A 22,500-nucleotide genomic window follows, 5' to 3' on the forward strand; every position below is an offset into this window, starting at 1 on the left:
GGGGGGGGGGGGAAAGCTGCCCCAGTTTATCACATAATATACACATAGAGGAAAAAAAAAAACCTTCACAAGTTCCCGTGACTTCTAATTCACTTCATTTTTCCCCATTTTGCAATAAGGTCGAGGAGTTACGGAGGGAGGAGGGGGGGGGGGGGGCAGGGGGGGGGTGAGGGAAAAAAGAAGGGATGGCGGATGGGTAAGGAAAAAGGGAAAGGGGTGGGGTGGGGGTAGGGGGGGGGGGGAGAAGAAATCTGATCATTTGTAAGGCGGGGTTTCCGATTCCCGACCCTGAAAATGCTTCTATATAATATGTGGCAATCGACGTGTTTTCTCAAACTTAGCTCGTATTTGGAAGCGGAGTTTTAAGACGCCAACATGTCCGCTAAGGTAGGCTTTTTTTGGAAGCATTGGTGGTTTCCCGATATAAAAAGAGGAAAGAAGACTTTCTTTGGTTTTGCGATATTGAAATGAAATGTGTTTATTTGGTAATGGTGCTCCGTGTGTGATGCATTCAACGAATTACATTCGTCCAAAGGAAAATACATTGTCGTCGATTGACTCCGAAATTAATTACAGCCAGGAACAGCTGTAGTCACTAATTATATGCCTATATTATATCGCCATATACTTATTATATTCATATTTACTTATATTACATACTTCAATAAAAAAAATTGCATTGAGGATAACTTTCCTATTTAAGTTTTAAACAGAAATCTTAGAGAGCTTTACCAAGTTCATTCAAGAATGAATTTTTTAGGCTGTTAAGTAGTTAAATTACTCTTTCCAAACCGGTAACGTTTTTGACAAAATGAGAAATCCTCTCTTCCTTGATATTTATTGTTTAAATTTAAAGCTAGACAGGCGTTCAGCGTGCCCCAATAAGGGATTGTTTATGCAAAAATAAATAAATAACTAAATAAAAAGAAAATAAAAAAATAAAAAACTTGCATAAAAAACAAATGAATGAATCTACTTACAATATGCATGCTATGTCAACTAGATAGTGACACACGAGAGAGAGAGAGAGAGAGAGAATTTCAACTGCAATATTGTATTCATTAAGCCATTTAAGATTATATAAAAAAATTAACCTTCCTTCCCTTTCAAACCCAGGTTATAACAATCGTATTCTTCTTCTGCCTCGTGGCTTTGGCCATGGGACGTCCTGATGGCACCCCTGCCCCTGAGGGGTACGGATACGAAGCCCCTAAACATCAGCTGAGCTACGAGGTATAGCAGAGTTCTTTGTTAATGTCTGGATTCAAGTCAAGTTGGTAGATTCTGCCTAAGCAGTAGAAATAGTTTTTTTTTTTTTTTTTTTTTTTTTTTTATTCCAAGTAAACATGTTTCTTCTTCAAAGAGAAAAATCCATATATGAGAGTCTTTAAATCAGTGTTATTAATGAAGGTTACTCTTTAAAGTTTATTAACCACTAAAAACTTCCTTGTCCTAATATACATGCCCCTATAAAAATACAACGACAAACGTGTTCACAATGGTAAATAATCATGATAAACAAGCGCATACCACAGATTAAACATTGAAATTTAATTATTTCCAACAGAAAGGGATGCCATTCGACTTCAACTACGTCGTCAAGGACGACTACCAAAACCTCGACTTCGGCCACAAGTCCAACTCCGACGGAAAGGTGGTGACCGGCGACTACCACGTCCTCCTCCCCGACGGTCGCATTCAGACCGTCGTTTACACCGCCGATTACAACGGTTACCGGGCTGAGGTTACTTACCAGGGAGAAGCCAAGTACCCTGAAGCCAAGCCCTATGCCCCTGCTCCATCCTACGGCGCCCCCAAACCCACTTATGGTGCCCCTGAACCCACTTACAAAGAACCAGCTCCAGTCTATGGAACCCCAGCTACCACTTACGAAGAACCCAAGGCTCTCTACGGCGTTCCTGATCACTGAAACATATCACGAATAAATATCTGATTAGTTCTTTTATTTAATTATCTATTATGTAAATAAAGTATATAAATATTAATGTTACTTTTTACTTTCATGCGCCGCTCATAAGTCACCAAGAAATGATTGTGTTCTACAAAGATGTTGAGATGTTGAGTCACTGTCTTTGTTCATTTTTTTTTGTAAGTTTTGCGACAAAAGTAAAGTATAAAAGATAATGCAGTCATTAAAATTTTCTACTCGAAATGCAGATATTGATTACAATTTTCTTTATACGAAGTTAAATCTTTTGAGTTCGGTTTTTGTAATTAGATATAATGACTCATCGTACTTTTAATCAGTCTGCGCTTCAACTTGCAGCTGTCGTTTTTTTTTATTGTATAATAAATTCCACTTTAAAGAATTCTTTTCTGTTTTTCATAACCACGGAAGAGACCTTGGAATGACAGATGCCTGGAGCTGAAAGTCTCTGTACTAATTTCCATTTCTAATTTAGGCTGCTCCGTATTGCCTCAGTTAAAACAGAGCCTTTTTTTTTGTTTTTTGTCCATTTTCACTTTTAATAAAGCAAATTACTTCATCGTTGGCATTTTTACAGTTTGTAACATCATGTTAGGACCATTTGACTCATTTATGTTGATATACTTCAAGACTATAAATATTATCTAGAGAATTTTGGAAATATCTTTGTTGCTATTAGAGGCCGATGTTATATAATCTTTGTTGCTATTTAGCGGCCGATGTTATATAAAATTTGATCATAAGTATTACATTACTTGTTGGGGGGGCGGGATTTGGATGCACTATCAGGATTTTCTTAATTTTCATACATTCGATTTACCACACAGATTAGTAAATATTTTGACGTCATACCCATGAATTTCAACCCTCCTCGTCACGCAGAGTAAACAGGATTTCTACTGCTGAATCGTAAAGCAGATTCAGTTCCCCATTTTCAAAATCTCCCTTCCCTTAGACGGTCATCAGACTCAGCTATTCCACGTAATACAACTGCAGAAATAAGCGATTATTCCCGTTCAACGAAGATTCACACTCCTTTGATGTATCCACAAAATAGCCAAAAATCTTCAGTGTATATATCATATATATTCCTACTATTTGGGATGGTTTACATAATTCCACTCTATATCAAGATTCACACTCCAATTCTGTATATCATATATATGTCTAATATTTGGGATGGTCTAGAAAGCTTTAGATAATTCCACTCCATGTTCTGAGTGTTGCTAAGTGACAACAGGTCTGTCCCCATCTACTTCCACTTCGTTTTATGCGGCACGAGTCGAAATGTTCCTTCCATAGGACTTTTTGAGATTTCATCAAGGTTCGAAAACTGTCAACAGTCACCCACAAATTACTAAACGGAAGATTTCACCTTCTGTATTTTGATATTTTGATATTTTTGACGATATTCAATGGTGAGTTGTCATTTGCAGGTGATTCTGGCCTTATTTCAAGATTTTTCGTTGAATAACGACTACCTTCTTACGGACAGGGGCAGTATTTTCTACAAATTTACGAATCATGGTTGAATTGAGTTGAATATAGAATTTAGGCCAAAAACCAAGCACTGGGTACCTATGAGGTCATTCAGCGCTGAAATGGAAATTTAAAGTAAAAGGTTTGAAAGGCGTAACAGGAGGAAAACCTCAAAGCAGTTGCACTATGAATCAAGTGTTAGGAGAGGGTAGAAAGTAAGATGAAGAAAGAGAATATGAGAGGTGGTACAGTAAAAGGAACGAAAGTGGTTGCAGGTGGGGGCCGAAGGCACGCTGCAAATGACCTTAAGTAATGCCTACAGTGCACCGCAGAGGTCCAAGGACGACACTACCCACCTACGGTGTTACGAATCAAATCATGGTCTTAACTTGTTATTTGAAAGGATAGAATATAAATTTAAGCCATAGGCTAAGCGCTGGGACCTGAAGCCACTCAGGAGTGATAAGGAAATCGAGAGAAAATAGATTTAAAGTTGTAACAGGAGGAAAACCTCACAACTATCAGGTGGTGGAAAGTACGAAGGAAGAAAAACCATAAAAAGAATGAAAGGGGTTGCAACTAGGGGCCGAGTAGACGCTGCAGGGAACCTTAAGTAATGCCTACAGTGTACCACATGAGGTGCACTGACAGCATTAACAACGCCTACGGAAACTACACATAGATGAGCACGCAATTAGATGAGAAGACAGATAATAATATACACGACTAAAAAAAATTAAATAACTGGACTTCATAACATCACCTTCACACACAAAGAAAGTCCTCTAGGGTATATTGAAAATGAGAGAGAGAGAGAGAGAGAGAGAGAGAGAGAGAGAGAGAGAGAGAGAGAGAGAGAGAGAGAGTATGTCTTTGAAAAACCATCAAGCAAACCTTGGGGTCAGCAGACGAGCCTTAAGGTCTGAAAAAGAAAATGATGGGGGTGCATTGTAAGGATCTTCTTGTTTAATTTTATTTCCAGCTTGAAAATAAAAAGACCTTGACTCTCTCTCTCTCTCTCTCTCTCTCTCTCTCTCTCTCTCTCTCTCTCGTTAAAAAGCAGATAGGCGTGGTGTCAGTAGCCATGACCATGAAAAACGTGTATAAATTCTCCGGAATCGAAGAGTATTGTCAGATCTAGTTTGTCTGTCGAAACAGATACAAGAAGACGCCATGTGCTCTAAGGTGAGACAGACAATTAAGAATTCGTGATGATATTCAACTTTTGGTCAGTTTTCTAACGTTCGAATGCGACCAGATATTGCATATGGAACAAGTTCTAACCGTGGAATAACCCTATGTGAATGTGACAGGCGATCTTTGCTATTTACAACTGTTAAACAATGTGACCTTTGCAATTTAATAAACGCTATTTGAGCTCGTTAATCAGTGCGATTTTTGCTATTTATAGGCACATGAGAGAGAGAGAGAGAGAGAGAGAGTCAAAACCCCTTGCACACAATCCCTGTAATTAGTCCAACAACCAATACTAATAAAAGATTGCATTCCTTCCCTCCCACAGGTCTTATTTGCATCCTTCTGGCTCGTGGCTTTGGCCATGGGACGCCCTGATGGTACTCCTGCTCCTGCAGGGTATGGATACGAAGCCCCTAAACATCAGCTGAGCTACGAGGTATGACAGATTTTTTTTTTCTTTCTTTTCAGTATCTGGACCCTCGTGTACTACAATATTGTCTTTTATTATTTTTTTAAGTAAAGATCTGTTCCTACTTTCATGGGTTAGGACTCTAATGTAAGAAAAGAGTTGATTTTTAGTGATTATCAGAGGTAATAGTTCAGTTTATTTTTATAATTCAATTACAAACGTGCATTTAAAATAATAAACACTTTCATTTGCCATAAATAAATACCAAGAATTAATTATATACGTAAACAATCATTTTCATCAGAAGGGAATGCCATTCGACTTCAACTACGTCGTCAAGGACGACTACCAAAACCTCGACTTCGGCCACAAGTCCAACTCCGACGGGAAGGTGGTGACCGGCGAGTACCACGTCCTCCTCCCCGACGGTCGCATTCAGACCGTCGTTTACACCGCCGATTACAACGGTTACCGGGCTGAGGTTACTTACCAGGGAGAAGCCAAGTACCCTGAAGCCAAGCCCTATGCCCCAGCTCCGTCCTACGGCGCCCCTAAACCAACCTACGGCGCCCCTGAACCCACTTACAAAGAACCTGCCCCAGTCTATGGAGCCCCAGCTCCAACTTACGAGGAACCCAAAGCTCTCTATGGTGCTCCTGATCACTGAAAAATCGACTAATCAATTTCTTGTATTTTAATTTATTATGAGAATAAAGCACATAATTATTCATTATCTCCGCTCTTCATTTGTTGCGTAGCCTAGAAAGTCTTACTGAAAGAGAATATCTTCTCCACAGGTGTTGTGTCACATTCTTTTTATTGATAATGGTTGACATCACAAATAGAAAGAACATAAATTACTTTTTAAATTATTCAAACACTATTTGCAGATATTAATTATCATTTACTTAATGTGCAGTTATATTATTCTGAAGTCGCTTCCCTTGTTAGATCGAAGAATATGATTTTAACTTGCGTTTCGACTCACAATAATTTTTTTTTTCACCATATAAAAGTTCTAACATTTTAGATAATTTAATTTAGCATATTTCTCCTTCTTAAAGACTTCTCGTGACAAGGGAAGAGGTCTTGGAATGACAGATACCTGGAGCTGAAAACCTGTTTAGTAATCTCTATTCCTAGTTATAGATTATTCAGTAAAAAGGTCAGAAAATACCATGTCAAACTGCAGAGCTAAAATTAGATCTAGGCTCCACACAGCCTCAGTTCAAGATTAAAGCCTTTTCTTTCTTTTTTGCTTGGAATCAGGCAATTTATGTCACTGTAGCATTTTTGCTTTTTATAATATGTTATGACCATTCGTCATAAAAACTTACTTATAATTTATTCCTCTGACTGCTAAAAATAACTATTATTGCTATTTTTAGAGTTATACAGAAAAGGCACAACCATATTTATTGCCAGCTTCTAAGTGAGTATTACATTTCAGAAAACCTATAGTAAGCTGTACATAAAGAATTTTTTATTGTCATATTTATCCGATTAAGCAATTAGCTTTTAAAAGATTTTACAGTCATTCCTACTGATCTGAAGTCAAATCCTCGTCAGCAGGATAATTCTTGTGTATTATTCATGGAAAGAAAAGAGGACCACCTTTGCTGATGAAACATGCGGCAGATTCTCCTCTTACCAATAGCCATTTAGTCATTTATATTCCAAGTACTGCTGCAGGAATACGCGATATGACCATGTAACGAAAGGTTCACTTTCCCTAGAATACTAAATAAATCCGGTGTCTTTTGTGAGTTGCTAAAAGAAAATTAGTTTGTGGAATCTGCTCACTCATCGATGTAAGTGATTGTTTTTTTTATGTTTTTACTCTAGAGAGTCTGGGATTTCAACATGGTGTAAAATCTGCAATATTCTTAACTGCCATCTATACACTTCCTAAAACAGTCGTGACACGCATCCATCTTCTAGAGACAGATCAGATCAGATTTTGTACCATTCGACTGAAGATATAATCCCGCCGTCTATCTGTGATCTCAGGAAATTCTTTGTGCAGTAAAAATCACGCCATTCTCCTGTATACACTAAGCACCTGATGAAACCCATTCCTAATTAAACTATAGCATCTATTTCAATTTTTAAAGATTACATTAACTCTCCACTGTTTTAGTGGACTGTATTTTACGTTTTTGAGGTTAATCAAGTATGAGTTTTCATTCGCAGGTGAAACATGTCTTACATTAAGTTCACGCCAGTTTTAGTAGCCATAATCAATAAATTAATCAAGCATTATGTTTCTATTTTAATACTGGCTAACACCGTTACCCCTACATGAAGGGGTCGTTTGCCTTGTGCGCCTTCTCCACTGCATTCAATCAAAGGCGTCATCAGGCATGGTTAATTGTTTGGCAGAAAGTTTTTACGACTGCATGTTCTAGCTGTCACCAACCACAGTTATTGGCAGTGGGCATAGCCTTTGACCAAAAAGCAAGACTGCAAGGCAGCAGTTTCCACAGTTATTGGCGGTGGGCCTAGCCTTTGACTAAAATGCAAGACTGCAAGGCAGCAGCTGTCCTTTTAGTCGCTTTTCACGACACGCAGGACCTACGGTGGTAGTAGTACTCTTACACCCCTAACACAGAATCATTAATACTGGCTATCAGGTAACTTCTCATTAACTGGGGAATTTTAGTCTACAAGTCATAAGGGTCATGATCCTAAATTCTATTTAATAATGGATTACCATACCTTATCTCATTAACACGACATGATTATGAATAAGATTTGTCTCTTTAAGGAGTTGCAACGCCAAATATATCTGAACCCATCATGCAATCTTGTTTTGAGTCTTATCATTTTCTTAAACAAATTTCAGAACCTTAGACCGAGTTCCTTATTCAGTTCTCTTTTCAACAACAACAACAGCAACAACTGTAAGAGAGAGAGAGAGAGAGAGAGAGAGATTTTGTAGTACTGAGTCGTCCTTAGATCAAATTTCCGATCGCTCGCTTTTAAAAAACAAGAATCTTATTGTGTCTGCGAAAGTGACATCGATTTCAGTTAATGTGATCTTCAAGTCATGTCTGTCAAGGTCTGTGTTATTCTTGATATACGTAGATGCAAGATTTTAGGTTTATGTATCTTATTTTCTAACATAACCATATTAAAAACCGACTGGCTTTTATATATCACTGACGGGAGACAGTATAACTACATTCACTGTGTGAGTGTGTTTGTGTATGAGAGAGAGAGAGAGAGAGAGAGAGAGAGAGAGAGAGAGAGAGAGAGAGAGAGAGAGAGAGAGAGGATGGTGGGAGAACTGCTCCTTGTTCTAATTCTATTTCCAGGTTAGAAGTAAAGTCCTTCACTTTCCTACCATCTCTCTCTCTCTCTCTCTCTCTCTCTCTCTCTCTCTCTCTCTCTCTCTCTCTCTCTCTAAGTAAAAAGGCGTGGTGTCAGTAGCCCTGACACTGAAAACCGAGTATAAATCCTTCGGAATCGACGAGTGTTGTCAAATCTAGTTTGTCTGTCGAAACAGATACAAGAAGACGCTATGTGCTCTAAGGTGAGACTACTAAAAAAGGATTCTTGACGAAATTCAACCCTTTGTTTGTTTGTAAAAGTTCGAATGTGCCCATAAAATTTTCTGTGCATGATGAATAACTGTTAACTAATATTAGTCTCATATAAATGTGATAAGGAACCTTTGCTTTTTATGAATGTTGATAAATGACGATTCTGAGACGACTTTATGCTAAATTTATTTTTCAGAAACTTGAGATATGCTCCCGTCCTCCAAAAATTATATTTCTTGCCTTGAATTCTTTTCAGTTAATGCATTTATTGACATCATAATTTTTTTACGATTCCCAACGTTTATTACTACCGTTCATAATGAATTAAAATAATCTTAATTATACTGTTTAGAAGAAAACTTTATTTACTAATCACATGTGACGTGTGATTTCTATGTCAATAAAAGTTTAAGATACTAAAATATAAATTGATCACCTTCATATCATGAACGACTGATTAACTTAGGTTGTTTCAGAAGTATCTACGATTTACTTGAATGTCAAGAACCAAATCTTCGTTTGCCTGTCCGTTACACCGAATCAATATAATTATTACATTCATCAATATTAATAAATGACTGACATCCTCTGTTCCCGCAGGTCCTACTTGCATCCTTCTGCCTCGTGGCTTTGGCCATGGGACGCCCTGATGGAGCCCCTGCCCCTGAGGGATATGGATACGAAGCCCCTAAGCATCAGCCGAGCTACGAGGTATTAAACGTTTTTTTTTTCTTTTTTTTTTTTTAAAGATCACTTCAAATCCGTAGGTTTATTGGATCAAGCAGGAATAAAAATAGGTTCTGCTTTGCACTTTCGAGGTCAAAATCTATATTTGCTTTAACGGATGAGGATCCCGGTATATGTACACATTTAAAATAGACTCACTGATAAAGGTAATACTGTAAAGTTCAATATTGACCGAGATATTTCGCCCCTACATAAATACAGCTACAAACATGCAATCATAATAATAAATACACTCATACGGTATATGTGCATAAATATAACATACATAACTGTTTTCTACAGAAGGGAATGCCATTCGACTATAACTACGTCGTCAAGGACGACTACCAAAACCTCGACTTCGGCCACAAGTCCAACTCCGACGGGAAGGTGGTGACCGGCGACTACCACGTCCTCCTCCCCGACGGTCGCATCCAGACCGTCGTTTACACCGCCGATTACAACGGTTACCGGGCTGAGGTTACTTACCAGGGAGAAGCCAAATACCCTGAAGCCAAGCCCTATGCCCCTGCTCCGTCCTACGGCGCCCCTAAACCAACCTACGGCGCCCCTGAACCCACTTACAAAGAACCTGCCCCAGTCTATGGAACCCCAGCTACCACTTACGAGGAACCCAAGGCTCTCTACGGCACTCCAGAATACTGAAATGTTTCGAATATTTAACTGGCTCTCGTATTTCTTCGCTTCTGTATTTATTTATCTATTATGAAAATAAAGTAAACAATTATCCAGTTGTTTTTGTTTATCATTTGGTTGTATCGTCTCTAAAAGACATTCATCAGAACACTATGTCTATCTTCACAGATGTTGGGTCATTATTTTGAATTGGCCTTCGACTGTTGATTTTATTTACTCAGTATTTACCGAAGACTTTAGGTAGATATAATCTTGTTAATAGGCAGCTACTGAAGAGTATTTTAAGTTCTGTTATTTAGATCAAATGAAGGTTTATGCCTTTAAACTGAGTTGCATTTTGGACTCGATTATCTGCATTGCTTTAAAAATCTCACGTTTCAAAAGAATTAAAATCAATAACATTTCTTTTCTTCTTTTCTCGACCATGCAAAGGCCTTGGAATGGCAGATAACCTGGCGGTAAATATCTATTTCTAATTATAGATTACTCAGTAAAAGGTCAGGAAATCTGGAAATCTCAAGCGAAACTGGAAAGTCTAAAATTAGCCGTTTGCTCCTGGAAAGTCTTTTGCCTCTGGTTAAATTGCCAAGTTTTCTCTTTCCCTCTCGCTCGGGATCAGGAAACATCATGATTATGACCAATCGTCATGATAACTGACTCAATTCTGGTGATGTACTTATTGACTATAATTATTTCTTTTGAAGTTGAAGATACATTTTGTTCTTATTTGCAGCTTATATACAACAACACACATCCATATTTGTAGCAAGCCTATAAACGTTCCAACTCTGGAAAATTTTGGTTTATTTCAGCTGATTTACTTAGTGACTATAATTATTTCTTTCGAAGTTAGAAGATACATTTTGTTCCTATTTGCAGCTCATATACAAAAACACACATCCATATTTGTAGTAAGCTTATAAACGTTCAACTCTAAATATTTTCTGTGATACACTGTACAAGAAGGATGTTTTTTTTATCATATACATATTCCAGCATATATAGATTAGAGAATATTTTAACGTCACTCCTTTGAATATTAAGACAGCGAAATTTTTAACATGTTACAGTATCCATACATGGCAAACATGACCTCTGCTGCTAAAACATTAGGCAAATTCGATTTATAAAAATATACCCAATAGTCTGCCAGCCTCATCTATACCACGTACCGTTGTAGAAATAAGTGATTATAATCAACCAACGAGATTCTCTCTCCTCTGATGCATTCCTAATTCCACACTGACTTCTCTTATGTTGCTAAATGACAATTGGCTTGTCCCATCTGTCCCAAACCCCTCCTTATCGTTTTAATCAGAGTGTGCCGGAATGTTCTGTTCCTGGGACATTTTGAATCCATTATGGCAAATTCTCAACTGTCAGCCAGGTACTTCGCCAAATACACCTGTTTACTTTCTAGATGGTTAGACCAAACTAAGAAGCACACGACTGAGTTTATAATCCTTCTGTCTATTAACGTTCTCTCACGTAATTTTTTCCTTATAGAATAGAATACAATTGAACATGGAATTTAGGCAAAAGGCCAAGCACTGGGAACTATGAGGTCATTCAGCGCTGAAACTGAAACTGACTGTAAAGAGGATTGAAAGGTGTAACGGGGGGTGGCTCGCAGTTGCACCATGATTCAATGGTTAGATAGGGTAGAAAGCCTGACTGAGGAAATAGATTACGAACGAAGGTACGGTTAAAGAAATAGAAGGGGTTGCAGCTAGGAAGCCGGAGGTTTGCTGCAGAGGACCTTAAGTAATACCTAGAGCGCACGCATGAGGCGCACTGACGGCATTATCCCCCTACGGCATTCTTTCCCTATAAGGATACATGGTGAGCCCAGTCCGAATTAAACCATAACAACCTCTTTCAATTTTTTAAAGATTTCATGGACTCCAGTGTTGCAGTGTATTGTATTTCACCTTTTTTATGATTGTTCATTAATGAGTTGTCACTTGCAGACGAAGCATGCCACACATTTTATGATTTCTTAATCGGCTAACTGCAAACTTCTCAATAACTGGATGAGTCCCTCGTTGGACGAGTGGTTTTCGTGCTCGGCTACCAATCTGGTGGTCCGAAGTTCGATTCTCGGCTCGGCCAACACGGAATCAGAGGAATTTGTTTCAGGTGATAGCAATTAATTTCTCGATATAATGTGGTTCGGACCCCACAATAAGCTGTAGGTCCCGTTGCTAGGTGACCAATTGGTTCCTAGCCACGTAAAAATATCTAATCCTTTGGGCCAGCAGCCCTAGGAGAGTTGTTAAATAAGCTTAGTGTCTGGTAAAACTAAGATATATTTAACTTCTAATTAACTGTGGCCGTAGTTTCTGGTAGTTTTAACGGTCTTAATTTTTCTAAACATGGCTTACCATGCCCTTCGCTGTTAACTCTCAATACTTATTCAGAATTTTCTTCTATTTTTAAGGATCGACGCCAGCCCATGGCGGTTGTGACGCTGCATGATTTAAATCCATTAATCACGCAATTTCGCTATGGGTCGTATCTGCTCTTTGCTCAGCCATTTAGTTCCACTATTTTCGTGAATAGATTTCAAAGCCTTAAACCAAGCTGCTACTTCTGTTTTCTTTTCGATATCAACAAGTACAAGCTTAATCCTCATAATAAAAATGGGCGGTTTCGTAAGCACGGCTTCCGTAGATCAAATTGTCCATTACTCACTTTTAAAACTGAGAATCTATTCTGGTTACTAAAGAAACAGTCTATTCTGATTACTGAGTCGACGAGACTGACAACAATTTCATGTCAAGCGACATTCAAGTCGTGTCTATGAAGGTCTTCGTCATTCTTGATTTATCTAGATCTAACACTACATTAATTACACCTTTTTCTCTTACAGCACTAAATAACACTTAACTGTCTCTTATGTATAAACGACGGGAAACATTAAAACTATTTCCATTCTGGAAAGAAGGGGAATATTAATCTTAGTAGACGGACGTCACAGCAGCATTGGTTTGAGAGGATGAAAGCGAGGGACAGAGAAAGGGGTACTGCTAATAGATAAATATGTAATCTAGACAGAGATAATACATTCTATGATTAGCCTGAAAGTCCGCTTTAATAAAAACCGACTATGTCAATTTGTAATCCAATCTTGAAGACGCCACCGATGAGTGGAGAAAGGAGTATTGCTAATAGATAAATATGCAATTTAGACAGAGATAATACATTTAATGATTAGCTTGAAAGTTCCACATGCTGTAATAAAAACCGATTATGGCAATTTGTAATCCAATCCTGAAGACGCCACCGATGAGTGAAGAAACGGTGCTTCGACTAGAAGTAAAAGGACCATTTTCCTTTATACCTGAGAAGTTTGCCTGACGAGAAGAAGATGGTTTATAGACTGGTTCAAAGTCTAAATAAAAAATCTCTGAAAATAATGTCATTGAATTCAACTGGAATTACAAAGATGATACTATGGTTGGCTTACCAAAGCCCGGACAAAGTTAAATAAGAACATATTTAATATATATAAAATAAACCGTTCAATTTTCTCTCTCCGGACGTCCTTTTTGCACGAGAAAATAACTTCACCTTCGCTCACAAAGACAAGCCTCTAGGGCACAGTGAAAATGCGAGAGCGAGAGAGAGAGAGAGAGAGAGAGAGAGAGAGAGAGAGAGAGAGAGAGAGAGAGTGAGAGAGGAGCAGCTTGGTGTTCTAATTTTACATCAAACTGAAAAGTAAAAAGCCCTTCACCTTCCTACCATCTCTCTCTGAGGCGTGGCGTCAGTAATCTTGACATTGAAAAAACCTGTATATATTCTTCGGAATCGACGAATCCAATCATACATCGTTTGACTGTCGAAACAAATACCAGAAGACGCCATGTGTTCTAAGGTGAGACAACAAATTACGGATTCTTGATGGAATTGAACCATTTAATCGTTTTACAAAGTTCGAATGCATTCATAGCCACCTTTACTGCACAAAGAATAAGTGTTAGATGTAATTAACTTTACATAAACGTGGCTAGGGATCTTTACTATTCAAACGTGTTAATGAAGGAAAATTCCGAGATTTTTTTTTATTTCAGTAGTTAGTTAAGATTATTTTAATTCCTCAAGATATTATATAAAGAGGCATGCATTTTTACTGTTAGTACTGATACTGACATAAGGAATTCGATCATTTCAACATTTGTTGTTACCAATTGCAGAATTCGAAAATATTACCATTGTTCAGGTGAAAGGTTTGTGATCTGCTAATGCCATTTGAAATTTGATTACTGGCCTATTTATATTTTAATATAATAAGTTAAGCTTATACTTTAATATAAAAATTAGATATTTCTTTCGAGTCAAGCATGGTTCTTAATTATATTCTGAAAAATATTGAATATAAAACATAAGTAAAAAATACAGAGAAAGGTAACAGGTAATTACATCAGAGAAAAGTATTCAATGTTTATATCAACTGGATGTACGGAAGTACAGTAAAAACATTTTGAGAGAGAGAGAGAGAGAGAGAGAGAAGAGAGAGAGAGAGAGAGAGAGAGTAAATATATATAAACCCCCTCGAACCAACTCATTATAATTAGCACGTCAATGGAAAACCTAATGTTAGTAAATGAATGACATACTTGGTTACCGCAGGTCCTATTTGCATCCTTCTGCCTGGTGGCTTTGGCCATGGGACGCCCTGACGGCACTCCTGCTCCTGCAGGATACGGTTACGAAGCCCCTAAGCATCAGCCGAGTTATGAGGTACAACAGACTTTTTATTCTGATTTCCTGTCTATATAATTTTTGAGTAAAAGGAATAATAAACAGACTTTCTTTTAAGTAGCAGTATGATTCTTCATTAACAGATAAAAGTTACCTCTTCAAGAACATATTCAATTTAGTGTGACCTGACGATGATTTAGTGTTGATGATAAATTTAAATTTTATTTTCGCGTATATACCACGCCTCTGCATAAATGCAGTTATAAACCTTCTTATTATCATAAATCCTAATTAGTAAACCTTCACTCGTAATAATAAATATTCTTATTAAAATAAATCCTAATTATAATGTAATTACTATATGTACGGTATATAATCATTTTCATCAGAAGGGCATGCCATTCGACCTACAACTACGTCGTCAAGGACGACTACCAAAACCTCGACTTCGGCCACGAGTCCAACTCCGACGGGAAGGTGGTGACCGGCGACTACCACGTCCTCCTCCCCGACGGTCGCATTCAGACCGTCGTTTACACCGCCGATTACAACGGTTACCGGGCTGAGGTTACTTACCAGGGAGAAGCCAAGTACCCCGAAGCCAAGCCCTATGCCCCTGCTCCGTCCTACGGCGCCCCTAAACCCACTTATGGTGCCCCTGAACCCACTTACAAAGAACCTGCCCCAGTCTATGGAGCCCCAGCTCAAACTTACGAGGAACCCAAAGCTCTCTATGGCGCTCCCGAATACTGAAGTATATCGAATATCTAATTAGTTCCTGTATTTATTCATCTATTATGTAAATAAAGCAAATACCTATTTCAATGTCTTCTTTATCTTTAGTTGGTCTATATATATATATATATATATATTTTTTATAAACAAAATTACAGATTATTCTTTAACAAACTAAGCAATCTTTTGAAAGGACTGGAGATTACTTGACATGCAAATATTAATTAGAATTTCAAAAGTTTACGTTTTAAAGAATTCAAGTCGTCAAGTCTTCCCTTCTAATTGGAGGTTTAAATGCCAACGGATCCGTAATTGGAGGTTTAAATGCCAACGGATCCGTAATTGGAGGTTTAAATGCCAACGGATCCGTAATTGGAGGTTTAAATGCCAACGGATCCGTAATTGGAGGTTTAAATGCCAACGGATCCGTAATTGGAACGTAGAATTTAGGCCAAGCGCTGGAGCCTATGAGTTCATTCGGCGCTGAAAGGGAAAGTGACAGTAATAAGTTTGGAAAAATGTAACAGGAGGAAAAACTAGCAGTTGCACTGTGAAACAGTTGTTAGAGAGGGTGGAAAATCAGATAGAAGGAATATCATATGAACGGAGGTATAGTAAAAGGAATGAAAGAAGTTGCAACTAGGAGTTGAAGGGACGCTGCAAAAGAACCTTATGTAATGCCTACAGTGCACCACGTGATGTGCACGGACGGTACTAACCCCCTGTGGGATGGCAACGGATGATGCCTTGAGAAGACAGATAAATGGCAGTGAAAAACTATTTACTAAACTCTGTTTCTAATTAAAGATGATTCTGTAAAAGGTCAGAGTTTTCTAATTAAAGATTATTCTGTAAAAGGGCAGAGTTTTATAATTATAGATTATTCTGTAAAAGGTCAGAGTTTTCTAATTAAAGATTATTCTGTAAAAGGCCAGAGTTTTCTAATTAAAGATTATTCTGCAAAAGGTCAGAGTTTTCTAATTAAAGATTATTCTGTAAAAGGTCAGAGCTTCTAGTTCGAAACTGCAGTGCTGAAATACAACTTTCCGTTTTCTTTTCGCTCGGACTTAAGCAAATTATTTGCTTGGCATTTTTTGCTTTTTCATATGTTATGACCATCCGTCATGAAAAGTTACTGTAGTGTTTTCATTTGAATGTTGAAAATAATTATTATTGCTATTTTCCGTGTTATGAAAAATTGTAACAGGCTTCTAAGCAAGTATTATATTTCGGAAAATCTTTTGTAATAAGCTGTACCCGCTGATACACACACAAACACACACACACACACACACATATATATATATATGTGTGTGTGTGTGTGTGTGTGTGTGTGTGTGTGTGTGTGTGTGTGTGTAAGATGAACATTTTACTCTTAAAATGTTTGGACGCCATTCCGAACAGATATCAAGTCTTATTTATTATTCATGCAAAGTAAACAGGTCCTCTACTGCCAAAATAATAGCAAAATCCATTCCTAAACTTATTACTGTTGAAATAGGCAATCATGCTTATTCAATGAGAGATTCACCCTCCTTTGATGTAAATATAATTCTACACTTCATTCTGAGGGTTGCTAAGTGACAACTATCTGTCCCATATCGTTCTAAGCAAATGCGGGTCAAAACGTTTTGCTGTAAAGTATTTAAGGTTTCTTTATGTTGGAAAATCTTGGCAAATTCTTAACTGCCATCCCGTTAACTATTATTTAAAATATATTCATCTTCTTAAGACAGATTAGAACAAATGTACCCACGATTGAGGTTATAATTCCTCCGGCCTTCAACGTTCTGATGTAATTCCGTCCGTAATAGAAATTACATCACTCTCCTGTATCCAAATATCTGGAAATCCATTCCTAAGTAAACTATAGCAACTTGTATATGGATTTCACTGACATTTTTGGAAATTATTCGTGAGTTTTCAGTTGCAATGGAATCATGCGTTACAGTTCAAGACATTTTTGTTGGAAACTTGGTGCCTCAAATTTTTGCTTACTTGAGAGTAAGCCCACAAACATTGTTACTTTGTTGTTGTTAGTGTTGTTGTTCTTCTTCTTGCTGTTATTATTCTCGTTGAGGGGGGGGGGGGGGGTGTTAGGAATGGTCTATGGAAAAGCATAAAAAGGTCTGAAAAAGGTGTTTCGCGTTGAGTTAAAGATACATGAATTTTAGGATAGGATATTAATTATTTATTTATTACAATGAAAGTATAAAAAATAAGTACTGCGCATGTTAAACAATACAGAAAAATGATTCCTAACAAAATATAGCCAATTTATTTTGATTTTCGTTGGTGAAACAATGCCCTAGTAAGGCGGAGGTCCGATCAAGCCTTGTTAATGGTCATGGTCTGAAAAAATTTTTTTTTTTTCTTAATTACTGTAAAAGATGTCCCTTGTTATTACATCGCCTGCGATATTTAATTTTTTTGTCTGTCTGGTAAGGGTCGCTCGCTGTCAGTGGCTGTGACGCCAAATAACTCTGAACACATCAAATAATCATTCTCATTAAGGGTCATGTCAGTTACCCGTTCGGCTATTTAGTCAACCACTTTCGTAAAATAAAAAATTCAGTTTTCTTTTCAATCTTTTCAACTTACAGCAACTGTAAGAGTAATCCGCATGGTGAGAGAGAGAGATTTGATTTATATAGATTTTTGGCATTATGCCAAGCACTGGGGCAACTAGGGCCATTTAGCTCTGAAACGGAAATTGACAGTCAAAGGTTTGAAAGGTGAAACAGGAGGAAAACCTCAAAGAAGTTGCACTACGAAACAGTTGTTAGGAGAGGGTGGACAGTAAGATGGAAGAAAGAGAATATGAACGGAGGTAAAGTAGGGTGGTGTGTGTGTGAGAGAGAGAGAGAGAGAGAGAGAGAGAGAGAGAGAGAGAGAGAGAGAGAGAGAGAGAGAGAGAGAGAGAGAGAGAATCTATTCCGGTTTTTGGGTCTGCAAAAGTGACATTGATTTCAGGTAATATGATCTTCAAGTCATGTTTATCAAGGCGTATGCCATTCTTATTTCACGTAGGAATAAGTTTTCAGGTCATTAACATATTCTTTCCTAATAAAACTATATAAAAATTGCCTGCATTTTACACATCATTGACGGGAAATAGTACAACTACCTATTTCTACTCATATGGGAGTGAGCTTATAGATGAACACGCAATTAGATAGGCAAAGCAAGATCAGGAAATAATGAAATAAAAGACAATTAAATAAAAAGTCATTTCTCTACCCACTGGCTTCATATTTGCACAACATATCTTCACCTTCACGCACAAAGTAAAGCACCTTTGGCAAAGTGAAAATGAGAGAGAGAGAGAGAGAGAGAGAGAGAGAGAGAGAGAGAGAGAGTTAAGTGCCTTTGAGAAACAATCAGGAAAATCTTGGTGTGTCAGCAGACGACCCTTAGGCTCTGTGGTGATAGAGAGAGAATGAGGAGAAAGAAGTAGGAGAGAGAGAGGAGAGAGAGGAGGAGAGAGAGAGAGAAAACGGGGGGGGGGGGGGGGGGGGGTGGGGGGGGGGGGGGACAGCTTCATGAGCTACATTTATTTCCAATCCAGAAGTAAAATGTCTTGCACTTTCCTTCCATCTCTCTCTCTCTCTGGAAAGAACGAATAGGAGATTGTGGTTGTACTTATACATATAAAAAAGAGAGTAATAGTAGTGCAGAAGATAAGAGGCAATTTGAAAAGCTATTAGATATGCTACTAGAATACAACATTCAACAAATAAATCACCTGCCAACAAGAAAGGAAAATACTTTAGACCTAGTATTTGTGAACGAGATGAATTATGTTAAAGAAATAATAGTTATAATGCGAATATTTCAGACCATAATGTCATAGAATTAACAGTTCATTCCAAAGCAAGTGAAATAGAGATAAGCAAGAAATGAAAAAGTGGGAAGGATATGGAAAATACAAAACTTCTACAGTAAAATAAAAATATAAAAATGGTCAGAAATTAAGAAGAATTAAACAAAGATTTGGGATTAACATTTTCGTAAGTGATGACATAAGGGTAAATACGGAGATATTATATAAAATATTGGAGAAAATAGTGGAAAAAAAATATATACCGAAGAAGAAAAGTAAACATCATTCATGCATACCAAGAGACAGAAGGATCTGTTCCAGAAAATCAGAAAGTGGAAAAAAGGTCTTGCAAAAGAAAAAAAATGCATGGAAAGTTATAGAACTAAAAAGTAAGATAGAAAATGCAGAACAAAAGATTATACAATCAAAAGAAAATGAAAAACGGGACTTGAAGAAAAAACCCTATTAAATATCAAGCAAAACCCCAAGCTATTATACTCATATGCGAAGAAGATGAATAAAAGAAGAATAGAAATAGGCCCTCTGAGAATTGAAGGGAGATTAACGAATGAAAAAAAGGAAATTTGCAACATACTGGCAGAACGATATAAGAGAGAATTCACCCCTAGAATAGATAATGAAGATAATGATATAGAAGTAAGGATGAAATAGTGAATATTTAGCTGACATAGATATTAATGAAGCTGATATTGTGCAGGCTATTAATGAAATTAAAACATGGAGCTGCTGCAGGGCCTGATGGAATTCCTGCTATTTTGTTAAAGAAAGTAGTTCATTCTATCGCAAAGCCACTTGCATATTATTAAGACAAAGTGTAGATACAGGCAAGATTTATGATGAGCACAAATTAGCATATATTACCCCTACTTTCAAAAGTGGATCAAGACTAGAGGCAAGTAATTATAGGCCTGTGAGTCTAACATCACATATTATGAAAGTGTATGAAAGGGTAATGAAGAAAAATATTATGAAACATTTAATAAAAAATAATTTGTTTAATAAAGGACAACATGGTTTCGTACCCGGAAAAGTACACAAACCTCAACTGTTAGTCCACCGTGAGAACATATTCAAAAATATGAAAAGCGGAAATGAAAACAGATGTGGTTTATTTATTTTGACTTTGCAAAAGCTTTTGATAAAGTAGACCATAATATATTAGCGAAGAAAAATTAGAAAACACAATATCGTGGATAAAGTAGGAAGATGGTTTAAAAGAATTTTTACACAACAGAAAACAGATAGTTATTGCAAACGACGAGAAATCGGATGAAGTCAAGGTAATATCCGGTGTGCCGCAAGGTACGGTGTTAGCTGCAATACTGTTTGTTATTATGATTGAAGGACATAGACAATAATGTGAAGGATTCGGTAGTGAGGTAGTTTCGCAGATGACACAAGAATAAGTAGAGAAAATTACTTGTGATGAAGATAGGAACGCTCTACAAAGAGACCTTAACAAAGTATATGATTGGGCAGAGGTAAATAGGATGGTTTATTTAACTCTGATAAATTTGAATCAATAAATTATGGAGACAGAGAAAGAAAGCTATATGCATATAAGGGACCTAATAATGAGACCATCACAAATAAGGAAGCGGTTAAAGACCTTGGTGTGATGATGAATAGGAACATGTTATGCAATGATCAAATAGCAAACTCTGTTGGCAAAATGTAAAGCAAAAATGGGAATGTTGTTACGGCACTTCAAAACAAGAAAGCTGAACACATGATTATGCTTTATAAAACATATGTTCGTAGTTCCACTTGAATATGCAATATGATATGGTACCCACACTATCAAAAGGATATTGCACAAATAGAGAGTGTACAAAAGGTCCTTACAGCTAGAATAGAAGAAGTTAAGGACCTAGACCACTGGGAAAGACTACAATTCTTTTAAAATTATATAAGTCCTAGAAAGGAGAAGAGAAACGCTACATGATAATTCAGGTCATGGAAAAACAGATAGAAGGAATAGCAGAAAATATCATGGAACTAAAAATATCAGAAAGAGCAAGCAGAGGTAGATTAATAGTGCCCAAAACTATACCAGGAAAAATAAGGAAAGCACACAGGACATTAATCCACTACGCACCAGCATCGATAATGCAGCGTCTATTCAATGCGTTGCCAGCTCATCTGAGGAATATATCAGGAGTGAGCGTAGATGTGTTTAAGAATAAGCTCGACAAATATCTAAACTGCATCCCAGACCATCCAAGATTGGAAGATGCAAAATATACCGGAAAAAATGTACTAGCAAACTCTCTGTAGACATTAGAGGTGCCTCACACTGAGGGACCTGGGGCAACCCGAACAAGATGTAAGGTCTCTCTCTCTCTCTCTCTCTCTCTCTCTCTCTCTCTCTCTCTCTCTCTCACTAAAAATGCGGATAGGCGTGGTGACAGTAGCCCTGACATTGAAAACCATGAGACAACAAATTAAGTATATTTAATCCAATTAAACTTTTCGTTCGTGTTCTAAATTTCGAATGGGTCCACATCGTATTTTAGTGCAAAAGGGAATTATTGTTATTTCTTGTTATTTCTAAATGTTTTTAAATGACGAAGTCTGAGACCTATTCGTAGTAAATTTCATTGTTTAGTTAAAAAAAGCCATCCCTGCAAATATCTTAGGCTACCCTGGTCACTGCAAAGTATTTTCTCTCTTAATGTATTTAGTAACATCTTGATTTTCAACGGTTTAATTTTTGTCCCTCACACTAAATTTGAAAAATTAATTAGACCGTTAAGATGAAAAGATTTTTGTGCTAATGATAGTTGATATTTGATTACTAAACTAATCATATTTCAATAATAATAATAGGGTCAGGTTCAATCAGACAAACCTGCTACTTCAAAGGAAATAGCTGTTCGCATTTTGAAAGAAGCGAAAATACAAAGAATATAAAACAGAAATAAAAATGGACAGATATGATTATATACATATTTGAAGATTATATGCTCTGGGGATATAAAGCTGCAACAATTCTATGGCACCACGCACAGTCACACGTACACACACACACACACACACACACACACACAGAAATCCCTTGCACCTATCACTATTATTAATACATCAGCCATACTGATAAGTGACTGACATCATTTTCCCCCCAGATCTGCCTTGTGGCTTTGGCGATGGGGCGCCCTGATGGCTCCCATGCCCCTGAGGGGTACGGATACGATGTCCCTAAACATCAGCACAGCTACGATTATGGAGTTCTTATTTAGTGGTTGGTTCAAAGCAA

General features: G+C 37.3%; 4 protein-coding genes across 6 annotated transcripts in view; all 4 read left to right on the forward strand.

Annotated features, from left to right (window-relative positions):
- The first annotated feature begins 340 nt into the window (after positions 1-340).
- LOC135223885 (cuticle protein 7-like) lies at positions 341-1,961 on the forward strand. Its single transcript, XM_064262800.1, has 3 exons — positions 341-387; positions 1,117-1,233; positions 1,568-1,961. The coding sequence occupies exons 1-3, from the start codon at positions 376-378 to the stop codon at positions 1,928-1,930; spliced, it is 492 nt and encodes a 163-aa protein (XP_064118870.1). The 5' UTR covers positions 341-375; the 3' UTR covers positions 1,931-1,961.
- A 2,602-nt stretch (positions 1,962-4,563) lies between these two features.
- On the forward strand, positions 4,564-10,052 carry LOC135223886 (cuticle protein 7-like). 3 transcript variants are annotated; one of them, XM_064262801.1, is made up of 3 exons: positions 4,564-4,612; positions 4,950-5,060; positions 5,338-5,744. In XM_064262801.1, the coding sequence occupies exons 1-3, from the start codon at positions 4,601-4,603 to the stop codon at positions 5,698-5,700; spliced, it is 486 nt and encodes a 161-aa protein (XP_064118871.1). In that variant the 5' UTR covers positions 4,564-4,600; the 3' UTR covers positions 5,701-5,744. The 3 variants fall into 3 exon arrangements, with proteins under 3 accessions (XP_064118871.1, XP_064118873.1, XP_064118872.1); XM_064262803.1 differs by lacking the exons at positions 4,950-5,060; positions 5,338-5,744 and adding exons at positions 9,179-9,289; positions 9,608-10,052 and having other exon boundaries at positions 4,578-4,612; XM_064262802.1 differs by lacking the exons at positions 4,564-4,612; positions 4,950-5,060; positions 5,338-5,744 and adding exons at positions 8,517-8,568; positions 9,179-9,289; positions 9,608-10,052.
- A 3,740-nt stretch (positions 10,053-13,792) lies between these two features.
- On the forward strand, positions 13,793-15,484 carry LOC135224224 (postacrosomal sheath WW domain-binding protein-like). Its single transcript, XM_064263079.1, has 3 exons — positions 13,793-13,838; positions 14,594-14,704; positions 15,055-15,484. Exons 2-3 carry the CDS (start codon positions 14,700-14,702, stop codon positions 15,416-15,418), a joined length of 369 nt encoding a protein of 122 aa, XP_064119149.1. The 5' UTR covers positions 13,793-13,838; positions 14,594-14,699; the 3' UTR covers positions 15,419-15,484.
- Positions 15,485-22,390: 6,906 nt separating this feature from the next.
- The window catches only part of LOC135224082 (pro-resilin-like), a 698-nt gene continuing 588 nt past the window's right edge, over positions 22,391-22,500 (forward strand). Inside the window, exon 1 of the mRNA XM_064262991.1 lies at positions 22,391-22,471. Within this exon, the coding sequence (XP_064119061.1) occupies positions 22,391-22,471 (81 nt within the window). The remainder of the gene's footprint in view (positions 22,472-22,500) is intronic.

Source organism: Macrobrachium nipponense, chromosome 10 (assembly GCF_015104395.2).
Source record: "Macrobrachium nipponense isolate FS-2020 chromosome 10, ASM1510439v2, whole genome shotgun sequence".
Lineage (NCBI taxonomy): Eukaryota > Metazoa > Arthropoda > Malacostraca > Decapoda > Palaemonidae > Macrobrachium > Macrobrachium nipponense.

Bases quoted from the DNA above. Each gene is read 5' to 3' on its own strand.
- LOC135223886 (XM_064262801.1), top strand. The intron at 5,061-5,337 runs GTATGACAGATT...CATTTTCATCAG, and splicing joins AACATCAGCTGAGCTACGAG to AAGGGAATGCCATTCGACTT.
- LOC135223885 (XM_064262800.1), top strand. The intron at 1,234-1,567 runs GTATAGCAGAGT...TATTTCCAACAG, and splicing joins AACATCAGCTGAGCTACGAG to AAAGGGATGCCATTCGACTT.